Source organism: Arachis hypogaea, chromosome 20 (assembly GCF_003086295.3).
Source record: "Arachis hypogaea cultivar Tifrunner chromosome 20, arahy.Tifrunner.gnm2.J5K5, whole genome shotgun sequence".
NCBI classification, from domain to species: Eukaryota; Viridiplantae; Streptophyta; class Magnoliopsida; order Fabales; family Fabaceae; genus Arachis; species Arachis hypogaea.
Window position 1 is genome coordinate 111,807,970 of NC_092055.1, and position 19,144 is coordinate 111,827,113.

The 19,144-nt window shown below is 41.7% G+C and overlaps 1 protein-coding gene and 1 non-coding gene across 2 annotated transcripts; both read left to right on the top strand.

Annotated features, from left to right (window-relative positions):
* Positions 1 to 1,517: 1,517 nt before the first annotated feature.
* LOC112787429 (small nucleolar RNA R71) lies at positions 1,518 to 1,625 on the top strand. The gene has a single exon (XR_003194844.1). It is a non-coding gene; the product is annotated as a small nucleolar RNA R71 (small nucleolar RNA).
* Positions 1,626 to 16,150: 14,525 nt separating this feature from the next.
* On the top strand, positions 16,151 to 18,684 carry LOC140183154 (uncharacterized). The gene is made up of 5 exons (XM_072231176.1): positions 16,151 to 16,210; positions 16,952 to 17,534; positions 17,633 to 17,689; positions 17,978 to 18,142; positions 18,404 to 18,684. The coding sequence occupies exons 1-5, from the start codon at positions 16,151 to 16,153 to the stop codon at positions 18,682 to 18,684; spliced, it is 1,146 nt and encodes a 381-aa protein (XP_072087277.1).
* The last annotated feature ends 460 nt before the right edge of the window (positions 18,685 to 19,144 follow it).

Consider the following 19,144-nt stretch of genomic DNA (forward strand, 5'->3'; position numbering starts at 1 on the left):
CTCTCCATGGTTGCAGAGGGAGATCCTTGAGTTTTAAACACAAGGGAGTTCTCATTCCATTGAAGGAATATTTCACCTCTGTCAACATCAATCACAGCTCTTGCTGTGGCCAGGAAAGGTCTTCCTAGGATGATGGATTCATCCTCTTCCTTTCCAGTATCCAGGACTATGAAATCAGTAGGTATGTAAAGGCCCTCAACCTTTACTAATACATCTTCTACTTGTCCATAAGCCTGTTTTCTTGAGCTGTCTGCCATCTCTAGTGAGATTTTAGCAGCTTGCACCCCATAGATTCCCAGTTTCTCTATTACAGAGAGGGGCATGAGGTTTATTCCTGAACCAAGGTCACACAGAGCCTTAAAGATCATGGTGCCTATGGTACAAGGTATTATGAACTTTCCAGGATCCTGTCTCTTCTGAGGCAATGTCAGTTGATCCAGATCACTTAGTTCATTGATGAACAAGGGAGGTTCAACTTCCCAAGCATCAATGCCAAATAATTTGGCATTCAGCTTCATGATTGCACCAAGAAACTTGGCAGTTTGCTCTTCAGTAACATCCTCATTCTCTTCAGAAGAGGAATACTCATTAGAGCTCATGAAGGGCATAAGGAGGTTCAATGGAATCTCTATGGTCTCTAGATGAGTCTCAGATTCCTTTGGTTCCTCAGAGGGAAGCTCCTTATTGACCACTGGACGTCCCAGGAGGTCTTTCTCCTTGGGATTTACGTCCTCTCCTCTCCTCACAGGTTCGGCCATGGCGCTTATGTCAATGGCCTTGCACTCTCCTTTTGGGTTCTCTTCTGTATTGCTTGGGAGAGTACTAGGAGGGATTTCAGTGATCCTTTTACTCAGCTGGCCCACTTGTGCTTCCAGATTTCTAATGGAAGACCTTGTTTCATTCATGAAACTTACTGTGGCCTTAGATAGATCAGAGACTAAGTTTGCTAAGTTAGAAGCATTTTGTTCAGAGTTCTCTGTCTGTTGCTGAGTTGATGATGGAAAAGGCTTGCTATTGCTAAACCTGTTTCTTCCACCATTATTAAAGCCTTGTTGGGGCTTTTGATCCTTCCATGAGAAATTTGGATGATTTCTCCATGTTGAGTTATAGGTGTTTCCATAAGGTTCACCTAAGTAATTTACCTCTGCTATTGCAGGATTCTCAGGATCATAGGCTTCTTCTTCAGAAGATGCCTCTTGAGTACTGTTGGATGCAGCTTGCATTCCATGCAGACTCTGAGAAATCATATTGACTTGCTGAGTCAATATTTTGTTCTGAGCCAGTATGGCATTCAGAGTATCAATTTCAAGAACTCCCTTCTTCATAGGCGTCCCATTGCTTACAGGATTCCTTTCAGAAGTGTACATGAACTGGTTGTTAGCAACCATGTCAATGAGTTCTTGAGCTTCTGCAGGCGTTTTCTTTAGGTGAATGGATCCACCTGCAGAAGTGTCCAGTGACATCTTTGATAGCTCAGATAAACCATCATAGAATATATCCAGGATGGTCCATTCTGAAAGCATGTCAGAAGGACACTTTTTGGTCAACTGTTTGTATCTTTCCCAAGCTTCATAGAGGGATTCACCTTCTTTCTGTCTGAAGGTTTGAACATCAGCTCTAAGCTTGCTCAGCTTTTGAGGAGGAAAGTACTTGGCTAAGAAAGCCGTGACTAGCTTATCCCAAGAGTTCAGGCTGTCTTTGGGTTGAGAATCCAACCATAATCTAGCTCTGTCTCTTACAGCAAAAGGGAAAAGCATGAGCCTGTAGACTTCAGGATTTACTCCATTAGTCTTAACAGTATCACATATCTGCAAGAATTCAGTTAAGAACTGAAAGGGATCTTCAGATGGAAGTCCATGAAACTTGCAGTTTTGCTGCATCAGAGAAACTAATTGAGGTTTCAGCTCAAAGTTGTTTGCTCCAATGGCAGGAATGGAGATGCTTCTTCCATGTAAATTGAAATTAGGTGCAGTGAAGTCACCAAGCATCTTCCTTATATTATTATTATTTTCGGCTGCCATCTCCTTTTCCTGTTCGAAAATTTCTGAAAGGTTATCTCTGGATTGTTGTATTTTAGCTTCTCTTAATTTTTTTTCTTCAGAGTCCTTTCAGGTTCTGGATCTGCTTTAACAAGAATGTTTTTGTCCTTGCTCCTGCTCATATGACAAAGAAGATGGCACAGAAAAAATAGTAATAATAATATGGATCCTTTACACCACGGTATAGGGATCCTTGTGTTAGTAGAAGAAAAGAAGGGAAGAAAATCTGAACTCAGAGAGAGAGGGGGTTCGGATTTTTGGAGAGTTGAAGGAAAGATGTTAGTATATCAATAAACAAATAGAAGAAGATGAGAGGGGGAAGTGAATTTTCGAAAACAATTTTTGAAAAAGAGTTAGTGATTTTTGAAAATAGTTTTTGAAAAAGGTTAGTATTTTTTTTCGAAATTTTTTTTTCTTTTTTTTAAATAAAAAATAAAAATAATTAGTTAATAAAAAAGAAATTTTTGAAAAAGAGGGAAGATATTTTCGAAAATTAGAGAGAGAGAGTTAGTTAGGTAGTTTTGAAAAAGTTAAGAAACAATCAAAAAGTTAGTTAGTTAGTTGAAACAAATTTGAAAAGATAAGAAGTTGGGAAGTTAGAGAAGATATTTTGAAATCAAATTTTGAAAAAGATAAGATAAGAAGATATTTTTTTTTTGAAAAGATATGATAGAAATTAGTTTTTGAAAAAGATTTGATTTTTAAAATCACAATTAATGACTTGATTCATAAGAAATCACAAGATATGATTCTAGAACTTAAAGTTTGAATCTTTCTTAACAAGCAAGTAACAAACTTCAAATTTTTGAATCAAAACTTTAATTGATTATGTTTTTTTTTGAAACATAGGAAGCTCAACACGTTAAAGTGGAGCAAAACACACAAACATAAAACGAAACATAAAACAGACAATAAAAACATGACCCCTGCAGACCGAGAAACTATCTCCTGGCACCTCCAATATGCTATTCATCACCTAAAGAATCACCTCCAGTCCACTCGTTGTAGCTTGCCACTGTCTTTGTGTGAATGAAGTCAATACTGGCGATGTTATTATTGAATATTCTAGCATTACGTTCCAACCAGATGTTCCAGATCACTGCAAAGAACGCCGTCATCCATACTCTCTGCCCTTGTCTTCTGTTGTGCATGCCAATCCAACTTCCGAATAGAGCTTTCATGTTCCCAGGAATAACCCAGTCTTTCCCAAAGAAACGCAACCAAGAGCACCACACTTGCCATGTTACCTCACACCTGATAAATAAATGCTCAACAGTTTCTACCCCTTTGTGGCACAGGACACATATATTATCACTATGAATATCAACTCCTAATCGAATCAATCTCTCCTTGGTATTAATTCTACCAACTAGCACAAACCAACCAAAAAGCTCAATCCTTGGGGGTACCAGACCTTTCCATAAAGCATTTGTGAAGCTATAGCTTGTGATCTCCTCCGACAACGTCTCCGTTTGGATTACCTGCATGAAGGATTTCGTGGAAAAGACCCCTGCATTATCAAATTTCCACACTACACTATCCTCTCTCTCAGATGACAGCTTTACTGGCCTTAGCTGCTCATGCAATTGATGGACAAGTTCAAGCTCCCATTGGAACAGCTCCCTCCTCCACTGAAAATTCCAAATCCAATCTAATCCATCCCAAAAGCCGCAGTCCCCAATTACAGATCCTTGTTGGCTTGAAATAGAGAAGAGTCGTGGAAAATTCCTTTTCAGAGGGCCCCCCTGAATCCAATTATCTTCCCAAAACCGGGTTTGCCTACCATTGCCTACTTCCATCGCCAGACCACTCACCAGTTTATCTCGCACCCTTTGCTCTTTGATATTTAGCTTGCATATATCCTTCCAAGGCCCCCTTTGACCGGTAGAGACTGAGTTGCTAGCATGGCATTAGGGGACAACTTATTGCAAGAGCAGACAATCTTTTTCCACAACGGACATTCCTCCTTTGAAAACCTCCACCACCACTTAAATAATAGTGCTGTGTTTTTAAGCATTGCATCTCCCACCCCCAATCCCCCAACCTTTTTCGGAGCCTGGACCAACTCCCACTTGACCAACGGAATGCCATAGTTGCCGTCCTCTTTACACCACATAAAGTTCCTTTGCAAAGCAATCAACTTATCCGCAACCGCCCTTGGCATCTTATACAAGCTTAGGTAGTATATGGGCAGGCTATTAAGTACCAATTTTATGAGTACAAGCTTACCTGCTTTATTCAAAACCTTCGCTTTCCATAAGCTGAGCTTCTGTTCCACCTTATCTATGATTGGTTTCCACGTCTTGATCAACCGTGGATTAGCTCCTAAGGAAACCCCAAGGTATCGAACGGGCAACTCCTTCTTTTGGCACCCCAGCAGGCCACACGCATGATCAATCCATCCTTGCTCACAGTTCACCGGTATCAGATTTGACTTATCAAAATTAATACTTAGCTCAGACATCAGCTCAAAACATCGTAGCAGCCTCTTATAGTTGACAATTGTTTCCGTCTCTGGCGGGCAAAATAAGATTGTGTCATCAGCAAACTGTAGGTGTGACAGTTCCACATGATCTCTCCCTACCATTAACGGCGCAATGCGCCCGTTCCTGACAGCTTCCCCCAGCATCCTATGCAAAACATCAACCACGAGTACAAATAGAAGTGGAGATAGGGGGTCTCCTTGTCTTAGTCCTCTTTCCATCTTGAATTGTTTTGACGGTGTCCCATTCACCAGAACTGACATCGTAGCCGTACTAACACACTCCTTCACCCAAGCCCTCCACCTTTGGCCAAATCCCATCTTCTGTAACACAACCTCAACAAAACTCCATCGTACCCTATCATAAGCTTTTTGGAAATCGAGCTTAATGATAGGCGCTGTCTTTTTCCTCGCCTTCAGCCAATGGACTGTCTCACAGGCTATGAGTGCCCCATCATGAATTTCCTACCCTTTACAAACGCAGTCTGAGTCTCACCTACCAGCCCCGGCATCACAGACCTCATCCGTCTCACCAACACCTTCGATATCACTTTATACAAACAGCCCACCATACTAATCGGTCGAAAGTCCTTTACCTCTTTTGCCCCTTCAAACTTTGGTGCTAGTGTCACCCAAGTTACATTCGCATCCGTAGGTAGCTGAACACTTTGGAAAAAGTCTAATACAGCTGCAGTGAAGTCCGGACCAATGTCTTCCCAACATTTCTTGATGAAGTTCATATTATACCCGTCACTTCCTGGGGCCTTGGACGATCCGCAGTCCCACACCGCCTCCTTAATTTCCTCCTCTGACGGCATGCCCTCCAACGCTACAGCCTCCTCTCCACTAATCTGTTTCACCAATCCATCCCTAATACCAATTCTCGGAGCAGCTTCCTGTCGATACAACTCCTTATAGAACCCCCTAATGGCCCCTTTAATCCTTGTCTGGTTCCGCACAAGGCGTCCATTTATCATCAGAGCCTCTATCCTATTAGACCTTCGTCTGGCCGAGGCAATGGTATGAAAATACCTGGTGTTCTTGTCCATGTTTGCCGCATGCTGGGATCGAGACATTTGTTTCCAATGTATTTCCTTCCTGACGTACCATTTTTCACAGAAGCTCACCAGTGCCTTCCTTCTCGCCTCCGTTGTACCATCATAAATCCCATTACTCACTAAATTGTCCAGTCTTGTGATCTCCTCCTCAAACCTCCCCAAACTCTTCTCCATTTCCTTAAAGGTATTCTTGTGCCATTGTCGCAGGGGGCCTGTTAGTGCCTTCAGTTTCCCCATGAGCTGAGCATCTCCCAAATTTCTCCATTCATTTTTTACCAAACGCAGAAACCCCTCGTGCGTAAACCAGGCATCCAAGCTTCTGAACGGTCTAGGGCCTCCTTTTAATCTTGTACCTTCCACAATCAACGGACAGTGATCAGACAACCCTCGCGGACCCCCTTTCAGCCGAATGTCTGGGTATTTCTCAGCCCACTCAACACTCACTAGCACCCAATCAATCCGACTGCAGGACCGACCCCGAAACCATGTGTACTTTCTATCAGTAAGAGGTAAATCCATCAGCTGCATATCATGCATCCACTGCTTAAACTCATCTGCTGACGCCGGCAAACTATTCAGCCCTTGTCTCTCCTCCACTTCCAAAATTTCATTAAAGTCCCCTAAAAAGCAAAAAGGAACCTGGCATAAACCCACAATATAGCTCAATTCTTCCCACACCCCTCGCTTCTCCTCCCTCCCGTGTGCTCCATACACTAAACAAACAGCACAAAGGAAGTTAGTCTTTGTTACCACCCCTTCCACGCATAACCACCGTTCTCCTTTCTGACAATGCTGTACTTTAAATTCTACCTCATCCCACATCAGCAAGAGCCCCCCAGCCGACCCTATCGACTCCACAAACTCCCACCCAACAGACCTATTACCCCACAGCCTTGCAACATCATACTTAGTAACCACTACTCTTTTAGTTTCAATCAATCCTAACAAGTTCAGATTAAATTTTTGCTTCAAATCTTTCACCATACCCAACTTTCCGTCCCCTCTCAACCCCCTAATATTCCAACAACTCATAATCATTTAACCATGGTTTGACTCACCTTAGGTTTATTCTTTGGCCTACTCCTCCTCGCCTTTTCTTTTTGCTTCGCCAACTTTCTCTTTGCCTCTAATTTCTCATTCTGTTCTTGTAAAATTGCCATTATATCATCTTCCTCATCGTACAAGATAGCTCCAGATTCCACTGCAAGCGCCCATGTTGCTTCATTTTCCTTCACCTGTTCTTCCTGTGTATTCCTGTCATAATTATCCCTTGAATCTCGTTCTATCTCCATTTCAGACCCTGGTGCTTCCCCACTGGTTTCCATGCCTAAATCTTCTTCGGGCCTGCCATCCACTACTGTGCACTGTGCTACCTGCTTGTTTTTCTCTCCGTTTACGCCATTCAGGTTCGCTGGGGCAGACCCACAAGGACTCCTCGCCATCGGCCCCTGGTTGCACCGTTCACCATGATCGGACAACCCTCCCCTCTGCCTCCCGTCAAGCTCCCCACCAGGAACCCCCTTCGCGCTCAGCGCTACTTCCACCCGACCTGGCGCCGCGTTCGGATTCCCCGCCTCCATGGGTATCCAATCGGTGGTCCTTCCTCCACCCGTGGCGTCGACAATCGCCGCATGGCACCCAGGCATGCCACCCTCGCCGCCTCGGATCGCAAATGTCATCCCCATCCGCGGGTCACCCGAGTCTCCTCTGCCCACACTAGATGGATCTCCGTTTCGCTCCTCAAGCCCAGCACCTGGCCCACTCCCCAAATTCCTTCCGCCCTCTCCTTCTAATACCCTGGCATTAAACTTTTCTTTTGGGCCACTACCATCAAAGCCCATGTTAAACCCCCCTGCCCCACCAGATGGTCCCCTTTCTAACACCCTTCCGCCAACTCCTTGCATTCCTTTTCGAGCACCATTTCCATTTGGGCCACTATAGTCGAAGCCCACAACTTCTCTTCTCATATCATGGTGAGACATAGGTTGGCCCACATAAGATAATCCAATCTGTCCGCAGTTGTCCCTCCAAGCATATCCTCTGCAGCCCCCTCCTTCCCCAGTACACCAAACCTCTGTAACGGTTCTCTCAGACTCCCCCTCATTATTCCCCACCAAACCCTTAGAAACCGCTTCTCCTTCTTCCTTGGTACTACTAAGTGAATCTAGTACATTCAAACCATTTTTGAAATTTAAATACTTAACGTTCACATCATTCAAAAGCACCTCTTGAATTACCGTTCTGTCCTTAGCCTCTTCAACTACCGTTACCCCACCTTCAACCAGGGCCGCCACTGGATCCCACGGCACCGCCACCCTTGTCCGGACAAATTCCTGGTCGTCAGCATTACCATTTCCATCACATGTTTGGGGGCTCACCTCCACATTGTCCGACCCAGAAGCCTCCACTGCCACCTCCTTCACAAAAACGCCGAACACAGAATTTCTAACAGAGAGTTGAACCCACTCTCGGATTGTATCAAACACCCCAGTCTCCACTTGGACCCTTCCCTTTCTGAAAGAAGCCCCTTCCTCGGTCGGCACTTCACATTGAAACACCTCACCCCACTGTCCACCAATAGATTTAACAGTCTCCGGCGCCCACACATGTAGAGGGATGCCATAACATTCTAGCCATACTGTGCGGGTGTCATATCGGTCCCCCTCTCCCCAGCGCCATACCCTATGGAACAGACGCAAAAGTATATCCAGTTTAATGGTGAAGGCCTCGTCCGCCTGTTGTACGGTAGCAAAGGTTAGCAGAACTTTCGATGTCCCAATCTCCCGTACTTGCACAATGTGTGGCACATTTTTCTTCAATGTTTCCTTCAGTGATTTTATGTCCAAAGGTTTTAAAGTTTTTCCCACCAAACTTCTCCCCAACCATTCCATATTTGCTTCAACAATGGCCACCTCTAGCCTCTTCGAGTCAACCCTGCCCTGAATGTTTTCCTTTCGTTCCTGCACCAGGCCATTCACGGCCACTGGGTCAATAGTCACCTCTTTCCTAATATGAGCTTCTACTGACTCTTCCCCCTGTTTGCAGCTTCGTTCGACAGCCACCGGTCGATCCCTCCTCCCGAATTGCCTTCGGAACTTAGCTTCTCCAACAGTAATCACTTTTCCTCTTATCCTCCACTGGTTCATTTCTGCTATTGCCTTCAGGGCACCCCCTTTTGTCGTGTATCGGACAAAAGCAAACAGATAAATCTTTCCACTCTTCCATTTCCTGCAGAGATATATGTCATTAACCCTTCCCGTCCAACAGAACAAGTGGTACAATTCCCTCCTTGAGATATCCTCCGGTAGATTATCCACGAACACGGAAAAAGAGTCATGCTCCAATTGTTGATATGCTGCCCGATTCCAAATCCTGAAGTCCTTCCTACTTCCATTCCCCGCAGTGTTTCCCCCCCTCTCGGTCCCTCGGTCACTCATCCTTTCTGATGCGTATATTTCTTAATTGATTATGTTATTTTCGAAAATTATGATATAAAATAAGAAAAAGGTTTTTGAAAATTATTTTTTTTGGAATTTTCGAAAATAATCATGAATTTTGAAAAAGATTTTGAATTTTGAAAAAGATTTTGAAAAAGATAAGATTTTCAAATTGAAAATTTGATTTGACTCATAAGAAACAACTTGATTTTAAAAATTTTTGAAAAAGTCAACTCAAATTTTCGAATTTGATGAGAGAAAAAGGGGAAGATATTTTTTTGATTTTTTTTGAATTTTTATGAAAACGTGAAAATTATGCAATGCATGAGATTTTTAGATCAAAACATGTGATGCATGCAAGAATGCTATGAATGTCAAGATGAACACCAAGAACACTTTGAATGTCAAGATGAACATCATAGACACAATTTTGAAAAATTTTTAATGCAAAAAAAACATGCAAGACACCAAACTTAGAACTCTTTAATGCTTACGCACTAAGAATTCAAGAATGCATATGATAAACATGAAAAGACACAAAATAAAAAATCATCAAGATCAAACAAGAAGACTTACTAAGAACAACTTGAAGATCATGAAGAACACTATGGATGCATGATATTTTCGAAAAAAATGCAAGATGCTTATGCAAGTGACACCAAACTTATGATATGACTCAAGACTCAAATAAGAAACACAAAATGTTTTTGATTTTTATGATTTTCTAATTTTTTTTTTTGGATTTTTATTTTATATTTTTCGAAAATTTATTTAGAAAAAGGAAAAATAAGGATTCCAAAATTTTTAATATGAATTCCAGGAATCTTGCCATGTTAGTCTTAAAGCTCCAATCAAAGGGTCTGGCATGGCTTAACAGCCAGCCAAGCTTTAGCATATAATTATATGGGCTGGAGTGATTAGTTGAATACCAATCCCAAAATAGTTTGGGTATGGCTTTACAGCCAGATATGAATCAACATATTTCATGAAACACTAGAATTCATTCTTAAAAATTTTGAAGCCATAGAATAATTTATTTTTGAAAACATTTTTTTTTTTGAAAACTTTTTTTTTTCGAAAACAAAGAAGAATTTTTGAAAGATTTTTGAAAAATTTTTGAAAACAAAACAAAAAGAAAATTACCTAATCTGAGCAACAAGATGAACCGTCAGTTGTCCAAACTCGAACAATCCCCGGCAACGGCGCCAAAAACTTGGTGCACGAAATTGTGATGTCCAGGCTCGAACAAATCCTGGTAATGGCTCCAGAGCTTGGTGCTCTGATCTTAATTCATAATTGTCACAACTTCGATACAACTAACCAGCAAGTGCACTGGGTCGTCCAAGTAATACCTTACGTGAGTAAGGGTCGAATCCCACGGAGATTGTTGGTATGAAGCAAGCTATGGTCACCTTGTAAATCTCAGTCAGGCGGATATAAAATAATCATGGAGTTTTCGAATAATAAATAATAGAATAGGGATAGAGATACTTATGTAATTCATTGGTAGGAATTTCAGATAAGCGAATGGAGATGCTTTTCGTTCCTCTGAACCTCTGCTTTCCTGCTATCTTCATCCAATCAGTCTTACTCCTTTCCATGGCTGGCTTTATGCAAGGGCATCACCGTTGTCAGTGGCTACATCCCCTCCTCTCAGTGAATAATATGCTCACGCACCCTGTCACGGCACGGCTATTCATCTGTCGGTTCTCGATCATGCTGGAATAGGATTCACCCTCCTTTTGCGTCTGTCACTAACGCCCAACAATCGCGAGTTTGAAGCTCGTCACAGTCATTCAATCATTGAATCCTACTCGGAATACCACAGACAAGGTTTAGACTTTCCGGATTCTCTTGAATGCCGCCATCATTCTAGCTTACGCCACGAAGATTCTGGTTAGGAGATCTAAGAGATATTCACTCTAGCTTAATTCATGTAGAACAGAAGTGTTTGTCAGGCACGCGTTCATAAGGGAGAAGGATGATGAGCGTCACACATAATCATCACCTTCATCACGTTCTTGGGTGCGAATGGATATCTTAGAAGCGAAATAAGATGAATTGAATAGAAAACAGTAGTACTTGCATTAATCTTTGAGGAACAGCAGAGCTCCACACCTTAATCTATGGAGTGTAGAAACTCTACCGTTGAAAATACATAAGTGAAGGTCCAGGCATGGCCGAGATGGCCATGCCCCCAAAATGTGATCAAAGGATCATAAGGTAATCCAAAGATGCCTAATACAATAGTAAGAGGTCCTATTTATAATAAACTAGCTACTAGGGTTTACATGAGTAAGTATTTGATGTATAAATCCACTTCCGGGGCCCACTTGGTGTGTGTTTGGGCTGAGCTTAAGTGTTGCACGTGCAGAGGCCATTTGTGGAGTTGAACGCCAGTTTCTGTGCCAGTTTGGGCGTTCAACTCTGGTTTTGGATCCTTTTCTGGCGCTGGACGCCAGATTTGGGCAGAAGGCTGGCGTTGAACGCCAGTTTACGTCGTCAATTCTTGGCCAAAGTATGGACTATTATATATTTCTGGAAAGCCCTGGATGTCTACTTTCCAACGCAATTGGAAGCGCGCCATTTCGAGTTCGGTAGCTCCAGAAAATCTACTTTGAGTCCAGGGAGGTCAGAATCCAACAGCATCAGCAGTCCTCTTTCAACCTCTGAATCTGATTTCTGCTCAAGTCCCTCAATTTCAGCCAAAAAATACCTGAAATCACAGAAAAACACACAAACTCATAGTAAAGTCCAGAAATATGAATTTAACACAAAATCTATTAAAAACATCCCTAAAAGTAACTAGATCCTACTAAAAACATACTAAAAACAATGTCAAAAAGCGTATAAATTATCCGCTCATCAATCTACTACAATGAAGAGGCCAACTCCTAAAATCAAAGAGAAGAGCCCGACCTACTTCCAGAAATCTGAGAAAGAGCTCGGATTAGGGAAGAGGCGTTAAAACGTCGAATGGCCTCAAGATACAATCGAAGAGTTGTCCGGCAAAGTTTCACCCAAATGATCTCATTTTAATCCGAAATGACATCGGAACAGGTCGACCCGGAGAAGGAAAGCTCGCAGCTAATTGGAAAGGACCCTACCGAGTTACCGATGTACTGGGAAAAGGCTACTACAAGGTGTCCGAACTCGAGGGGCGAGAGCTACCAAGGTCGTGGCATGCCTGCAACCTAAGAAGGTATTATAGTTGGGAGGTAATAAAGATCTTAGGTCAAGGTGTACTCTTTTTCCTGAAAAGATTTTTTAACGAGGCACCAAGCCAAGATCTGTAAAGTTGCCTGACTTAGAGGGGTAAACACTCACATGTATATATTCTTGCCTATATGCCTATTTTCTATTTGAATAAAATTTTCCAGATTCTCTACAAAGTTTCTCTACCAAGACGCATTAATCCAAACGTAAAAAATTCATCACCCGGTTACAAAGCTACAGGTCGGCAAGGTGAAAACCAAATTCACCGCCCGATCACGATGAAAATCGAATTCATCGTCCGATTTTGATAAAGGTCGACAAGGTGAAAACCGAATTTACCGCTCGACCTCGACAAATTTGGCCAAGTAAGAACCAAACTCACCGCCCGATTTCTACAAAATCGGCAAGATGAAAGAGTGATAAAAACGGATTAATGCAAGAAGTTATAAAAAGTAAATCCATAAAAAGTGGCCTGACAAGGTCTTACTAAAAATGGATTACTAAAAATAACTTAGGACGAACCGATATAAAGAAGTCGGACCAATCAACCAAAGCGACAAAAGTTATAAAAAGTAATCCATAGAAAGAGGCCTGACGAGGTCTGAGTAAAAATGGATTACTAGAAATAACTTAGAAAGGACCGACTAAGAAGAAGTCGGACCAGACCAATCAAAGCGACAAAGTTATAAAAAGTAATCCATAGAAAAAGGCCTGGCCAGCCCTTACTAAAAATGGATTACTAAAAATAACTTAAGAAGAATCGACAAGCGAAGTCGACCAACGAAAGCTACAGATTGGACCGACAAGCGAAGTCGACCAACGAAAGCTACAGATTGGACCGACAAGAAAAGTCGGACTAACGAAAGCCAGCTCAGATCGACACGGGAAGTCGGACCAATGAAAGGCGTGCGCTAGAAGGGACACAGCTCAGCCCAAAAAGCCACGACCTCACAACAAAGCTACCAAACTTGTTTTAAAAAGTGTTCTATGAGAATACTAAAAAAGTCATCAGACAAGTCATCACATCGACAAGAAAGAGGTCGGACAGCCGAATCTTGACACCTTACAGAAGATCTATAGAAATCCTAAAAAGACAGTCAGCACGTCAAAGAAAACAAGGCTATTTTAAAAGCATTAAAAGCTCAAAAGGCCACTTGAAGGTCGACCTCAAGAGTTCAAAGATATCTTTTTTTTTTTTCCAAAATAAAGTTGCTAAGAAAAATAACCAAAATGTCAGAAAAACAAAGCACACCATGCAAAGTTACAAAAAATAAAGGAGTTCAAAAGCCCACAAACTGGGCTAAATAAATACATAACAAGTCATAAGGGATTCAAGGTCTCCTTAGCGGCGACACCCTGGGTCGTTGAGGGAGGAATGATATTTACAGGAATCACATCTACCATCCCATCCTCTCAAGTTAAGATTTGGACGTTAGGGTCAGACTCGGGGTGGCTGACTTCAGCAGCAGTAGTTGAAGAAGTCGTGGCAGTAGAAGCTTTGATCGGCGGCTCTGGGGGAGGACCTTCCTCTTCATCTTCATCCGGTGCAGGAACAATCTTACCATTTTCAACAATATTATCCAAACTAAAAAGACTCAAGTCGAGCTCGGTAGCAAGAACTCGGACCTGAGCTTTTAGGTTCTCATATGCGTCAGTCACACTGCCCACAAGGTGGCTCTGAAGCTCAGCATAATCAGAATGGGCCGACTCAAGTCTCTCCCTGACCTCCAGCAGCTCGCCATAAGTGCGGGTATAACTCTCCTTCGACTTCTTGGCCATCTCCTCGGCCGAATTCGCAGCCGCCTCAGCTCTGGTAGCCCGAGACTTTTCCTTCTCAACATCCAGCTCCAGCTTGATCACTTTAGCGTCCAGTTCATCCTTTAAAGCCTTAATCCTGTCGAACTCAGACTTGGCTTCCAGCATAAAAGCCTTCGTCGGATGGACGGGAGAGTCTTGGATTGAGCGAAACAAAGCTACACCCATGTGCGCCATCCGAACACTACTACTGGTGATGAAATCCAGGTGGTGCAGGATGGACACGTCGTCCATAGGAAGTCGGCCATAAGGGGCAATCTGGTTGTCAACAAACCCCACAGCATCAAAGTCAGGGGAATCCAGGTCATAGGGCTCCACAGTCTTCTGCTTCTTGGGAGGAGGACCGGTAGCAGAAGGAGAAGCAGCACCAGAGGTCGACTGGGGAAGATCAGAAGAAGCCAGGCGAACCTGGGGAGTTGGTATGACTTTTCTCGACCCAGAAGTATTCGAGGTCGACCTCTTCCGAGTAGCCCTTGAAGATTCCTCCCCATAACCTTTAGCCAAGATGTTCTGGGCCGCAGTCGCCTTCCTCACCCTCTTAAAAGCCTTCATGGAATCAGTGGTCTTCACCATCTCTGAAAAAATAAAGCAGCAAAACCAAAGTTGTAAATAAGAAAGAGGTGGAATGACAAAATAAACAGATAAAATAAAGGAAAAAGACAAGACTAAAAAAGAAATCGGCAGCTACCCAAATCAGCTCAAAGAAGGGAGGGATCCCCCAAGAATCTCTTCGTGTCAAGATGGGGAGGCTCCCCCCAATTTTCCTCTAGTACATGTACAAAATCCTACTCGACTTCATCCAACATTTTCCAAGAATACCTAGACACCACCATATTCTTTTGCCAGCATAAAGGGAAGGCTGGTTCATTATTTTGGTCCAAGAAGAAAGGCCGAGCTCCTTCAACAGCTCGGACCTTGAAATAGAAGTTCATAAAATCCCTAAAAGACTCGTTGTACATAGAAAAAACTTTCTTTCCCTGGGCAGCTCGAAAAGAAATCCAGGAAGCCTTCTTCTTAGCTGCCCCAGACTTCGTCAAAACAAAAAGGTAAAGAAAGAGAGTTTGAGAAGGTCGGACATCCAATTCTTGGCACAACAGTTGGAAGATTTTTATGAAGCCCCACGAGTTCGGGTGAAGTTGAGAAGGAGCTACGTTGTAGGACCACAACAGGTCGGTCTCAAAGGAAGTAAAAGGAATGGTAATGTTCATTTGGTTAAAAAAGTAATCATACGCATAAAAGAAGGGACGGTCCCCTCGAGTCAAAGAGGGAAAACAAACTCTCTCCTCAGGGTCAGGCGCTACCAACTCGTAGTTTTTCTCCTGCTCTCTACTACTATAAATCCTATGATGCCTCCTAAGCCGCACACAATACTTAGAATCGACCACAGAAACACACATCAAAACAAGGGAGTCCAGCCAGTCAGACATGCCATCCGGGACCTTGGAAGACATCTCAACAATATTTTTGCAAGAAGACATGGGTCAATTAGTCCTACAGTGAGAAAAAAGGAAAAAAAGGGTTACTAATCAAACTGCTCGGACAAAATAGGAGACATCTCAGACAAGTATGGAGATAACTCGGACAAATAGCATGCGAATGTTAAAAGACTCAGAAACAGCAATAAAAGGAAACCCCAGGACACACACCAAGGTCCAGAGGCATCTTTTGGAGGCAATAACAAAGCAAGGATCCAGAAAAAAAAAGAGAAAAATCTCGGCATTAAGTCCTAAAAACACAAAGAAGATCAAAAGCCTTCTCTGACAAATGACGATCAATACAAAGCAGCAAACCATCAACATCAAGCATGCAGAAATCATAAAAAAGATGCAACCTTTTTTCAAATTCACAGTCCATTACTCCAAGATACAAACAGAAGAAGATCTACGCATAAAGAAATCAAGTAAAAGGGGCAGAAACAAGCAACAAATCAAAGAAACCCTCAAGGCGCGCATTACAGGCACAACGACATAGACAAGATTCAAACTTTCCAAATCCAAACAAAGATCAAAACTTTTTCATTCCCAAAACACAAGCAATAAAAAGAACGGCGTGAAAAGTAAAAGAGAGAGAGAAGACGAAAAACCAACCTGCAGTGGAGAGGAGATGATAAACCCTCAGAGATTGAAGCAACGACTGAAACGACACCAACAATCGCCTTTGCAGGTGAGGAAGAAGAAGACACGAAGGCCCAGAAACAAAAGGGTAAGGAGAAAGGAGAAGTCGCAGTAAGCAAAGAGAAGAGGAACTGAGGAAAAAGGCTTTCAAATTCAAATGAAGATACAAAGAGGGAAATAAAAGGAAAACGGCGAAGAGTTAATGAGTATTTAAACCTTCGCACGTTTCCAAGGAAATGCAAAACGCGCGTTGCAATTAAAAAGGAGTGAGACAAAATGCTTTGCATTCAAAAACTCATTAGGAACTCCTACAAAACGGGATCGACAGAACAAAAATGCTTGAGCTCGACTTCCCTAAAAGGGGTCAAAGTCTAGCAAAAACACGACCTCAAAAGAAAGATCGAGCTCAAGCAAGGGCACTGTTCATGCCCTAGGTCGAGCTGTATGACCCGGGCTGATTGAAGACAAGTCAACCGACCTCTTTAGGTCAGGAATACCCGACCTCCTCTCAAGGAGTTTGGCCAAATCGCTATAAAGGCCCAAGAAAGGCCCAAACGAAGGAACATAGCCCAATCTAAAGGCAGCCAAAGCCTAGAAAGATAAGGGCAGTTCCCCTTAAAGATAAGATGACTTCACTCAAAGATAAGATAAGATAACTAACTTATCTTATCAAGAAGGTCACTCCACACTACTATAAATACACTGGAGCACCCATGTATAACTCATACTCTGATTCTACTAAAAACCTGCTAAAAGCCCATGCTAACTTAAGCATCAGAGTCTCTCGTAGGTACCACCATCCTCTGGTGACGAAGGATTAGCAGCATCTCCAGTTCCACCAGTTCCATTAGGTTGGACACAACAGCTTCGGCCACCACAGCAAATCTCATCCGAGATCAACCTTCAGTTTCAGGTAACCCTCGAAACAGTTGGGAAGCACTTCGATGATTTGATTCCTACTAATATTTCAGTGACTGACTATGGTGGAGTATCAACACCTGCAAAAGGCTTGATAGCTCTTCAAGTTCAAGTAGGATCATCATCTCGAACTACTATTTTTGTTGTAGTCCCATCAAAGGATAGTTATAATGCCTTGCTAGGTCAGGATTGGATTCATGGTGTTGGGGCTGTACCTTCGACTGTGCACCAAAGTATCCTTCTTTGGACTGATGAAGGAAAAATTGAAGTGATAAAAGTAGATTCAAGTCTTTATGTAGAGCAAATGCATGTTGACTTTAAGGTTTATAATGACAAATTAAAGCCACTTCATGTTGATAGGATGCTCAATTATTATAATTATGAAGGCTATTTTTTAACTTCAGAAGGGCTTAATGTGAAGCTGCAATACCCAAAGCTTGATTACACACCTATTGGTTGGGAGTAAAGGTCGATCACTCAGTTCGATTGTATCTTGTCATGGCTGATAAACAAGATATATTGAACTATTTATGTTCTTTAAAATTTTATTTAGATAGTTCAAGTGTCTCTCATGTTAGGAAGGATTCTTCTGATGAAGTTGAATCATATAGTAATTTAAATTAAGTATTTTCAATTTCTAGTATAGCTTCGATTCCTAAAATCGAATCTAGTTGTGTCTTAGATGCTACATGTATTTCCATTCCCAGGGTTAGGAATATGGACCAGTCTGCCATTGATATATCTAAAGATTTCAATTCTGTAAATGATTTGATTGCTGACATAGTCAATAATAAAGTTTTCCTTTCTTCATATGATCCAGTCGATCTTTTTTTCAATTGTATTTATGATTTGGAGCCTTTAGGTTTTGAAAAACTTCAGTTAATGATGATATGAAAAGGTTTCGAGTCTCAAGAGCCACTTGAAGAAATTAATTTAGGGATTGATGGTGATTTTACACCTGCATATATTTGTAAAAATATTGATGAACAATTTCGAGCGAGACTGGTTGATTTACTAGTCGAATACAAAGATTGTTTTGCTTGGGACTACGATGAAATGCTTGGTCTAGATTTTTAGTTAGTGGAACATAGATTGACATTGAAATTCTCAACTTGTGAAATAGGCACCCCGATGTTTTGCTCCTGAAATCAATCTTAAAATTAAAGAAAAAATCGAAAGGCTAATCAAAGCAAAGTTTATTCAAACAGCCTGTTGTGTTGAATGGGCATTGAACATTGTGCCAGTAGTGAAAAAGAATGGAACACTCCGTGTTTGCATTTATTTTTGTGATTTGAACAATGCTAGTTAATTGATTCTGTGGCAGATATATTAATTGATTTTGTAGCTGATAATAAGATTTTGAGTTTCATGGATGGATATTCTAGTTATAACCAAATTTTTATGGCTGAGGATGATGTATCGAAAATAGCCTTTCGATGTCCTGGTGATTTGGGAACTTATGAATGGGTAATAATTCCTTTTAGGTTAAAGAATGCTAGGGTAACATATCAACATGCCATGAGTACGATCTTCCACGAGTATATCAGGAAGTTCATGGAAATCTATATCGACGATGTAATCGTAAAATCAAATTCAATAGATTAACATCTCAATCATTTAAGCCAAGCATTTCAAACCATGTGAAAGAAAGGTTTAAAATGAATCCTTTGAAATGTGCGTTTGTAGTTTCAGCAAAAAATTTCCTGGAGTTTGTAGTACAAGAGAAAGGAATTGCTATCGATCAAAATAAGGCAAAAGTAATTTTAGATTTACCACTCCCTTCGTCGAAAAAAGAGGTTCAATCGTTTTTAAGGAAAGTGAATTTTTTGAGACGATTCATTTCTAATCTATCTAGTCGAACTCGTATCTTATCATCTTTAGTGAAACTTAAAGATAATTCCCAATATTTGTGGACGAAAGAACATCAATAGGCATTTGATTCAATTAGGGATTATTTATCGAAAGCACCTGTAATGGCAATAGTCCACCCTGTCGAACCTTTAAAATTGTATGTTGCAGCTTCAACAAATACTATATTGGTTGTATGCTGGCTCAAAACAATAAG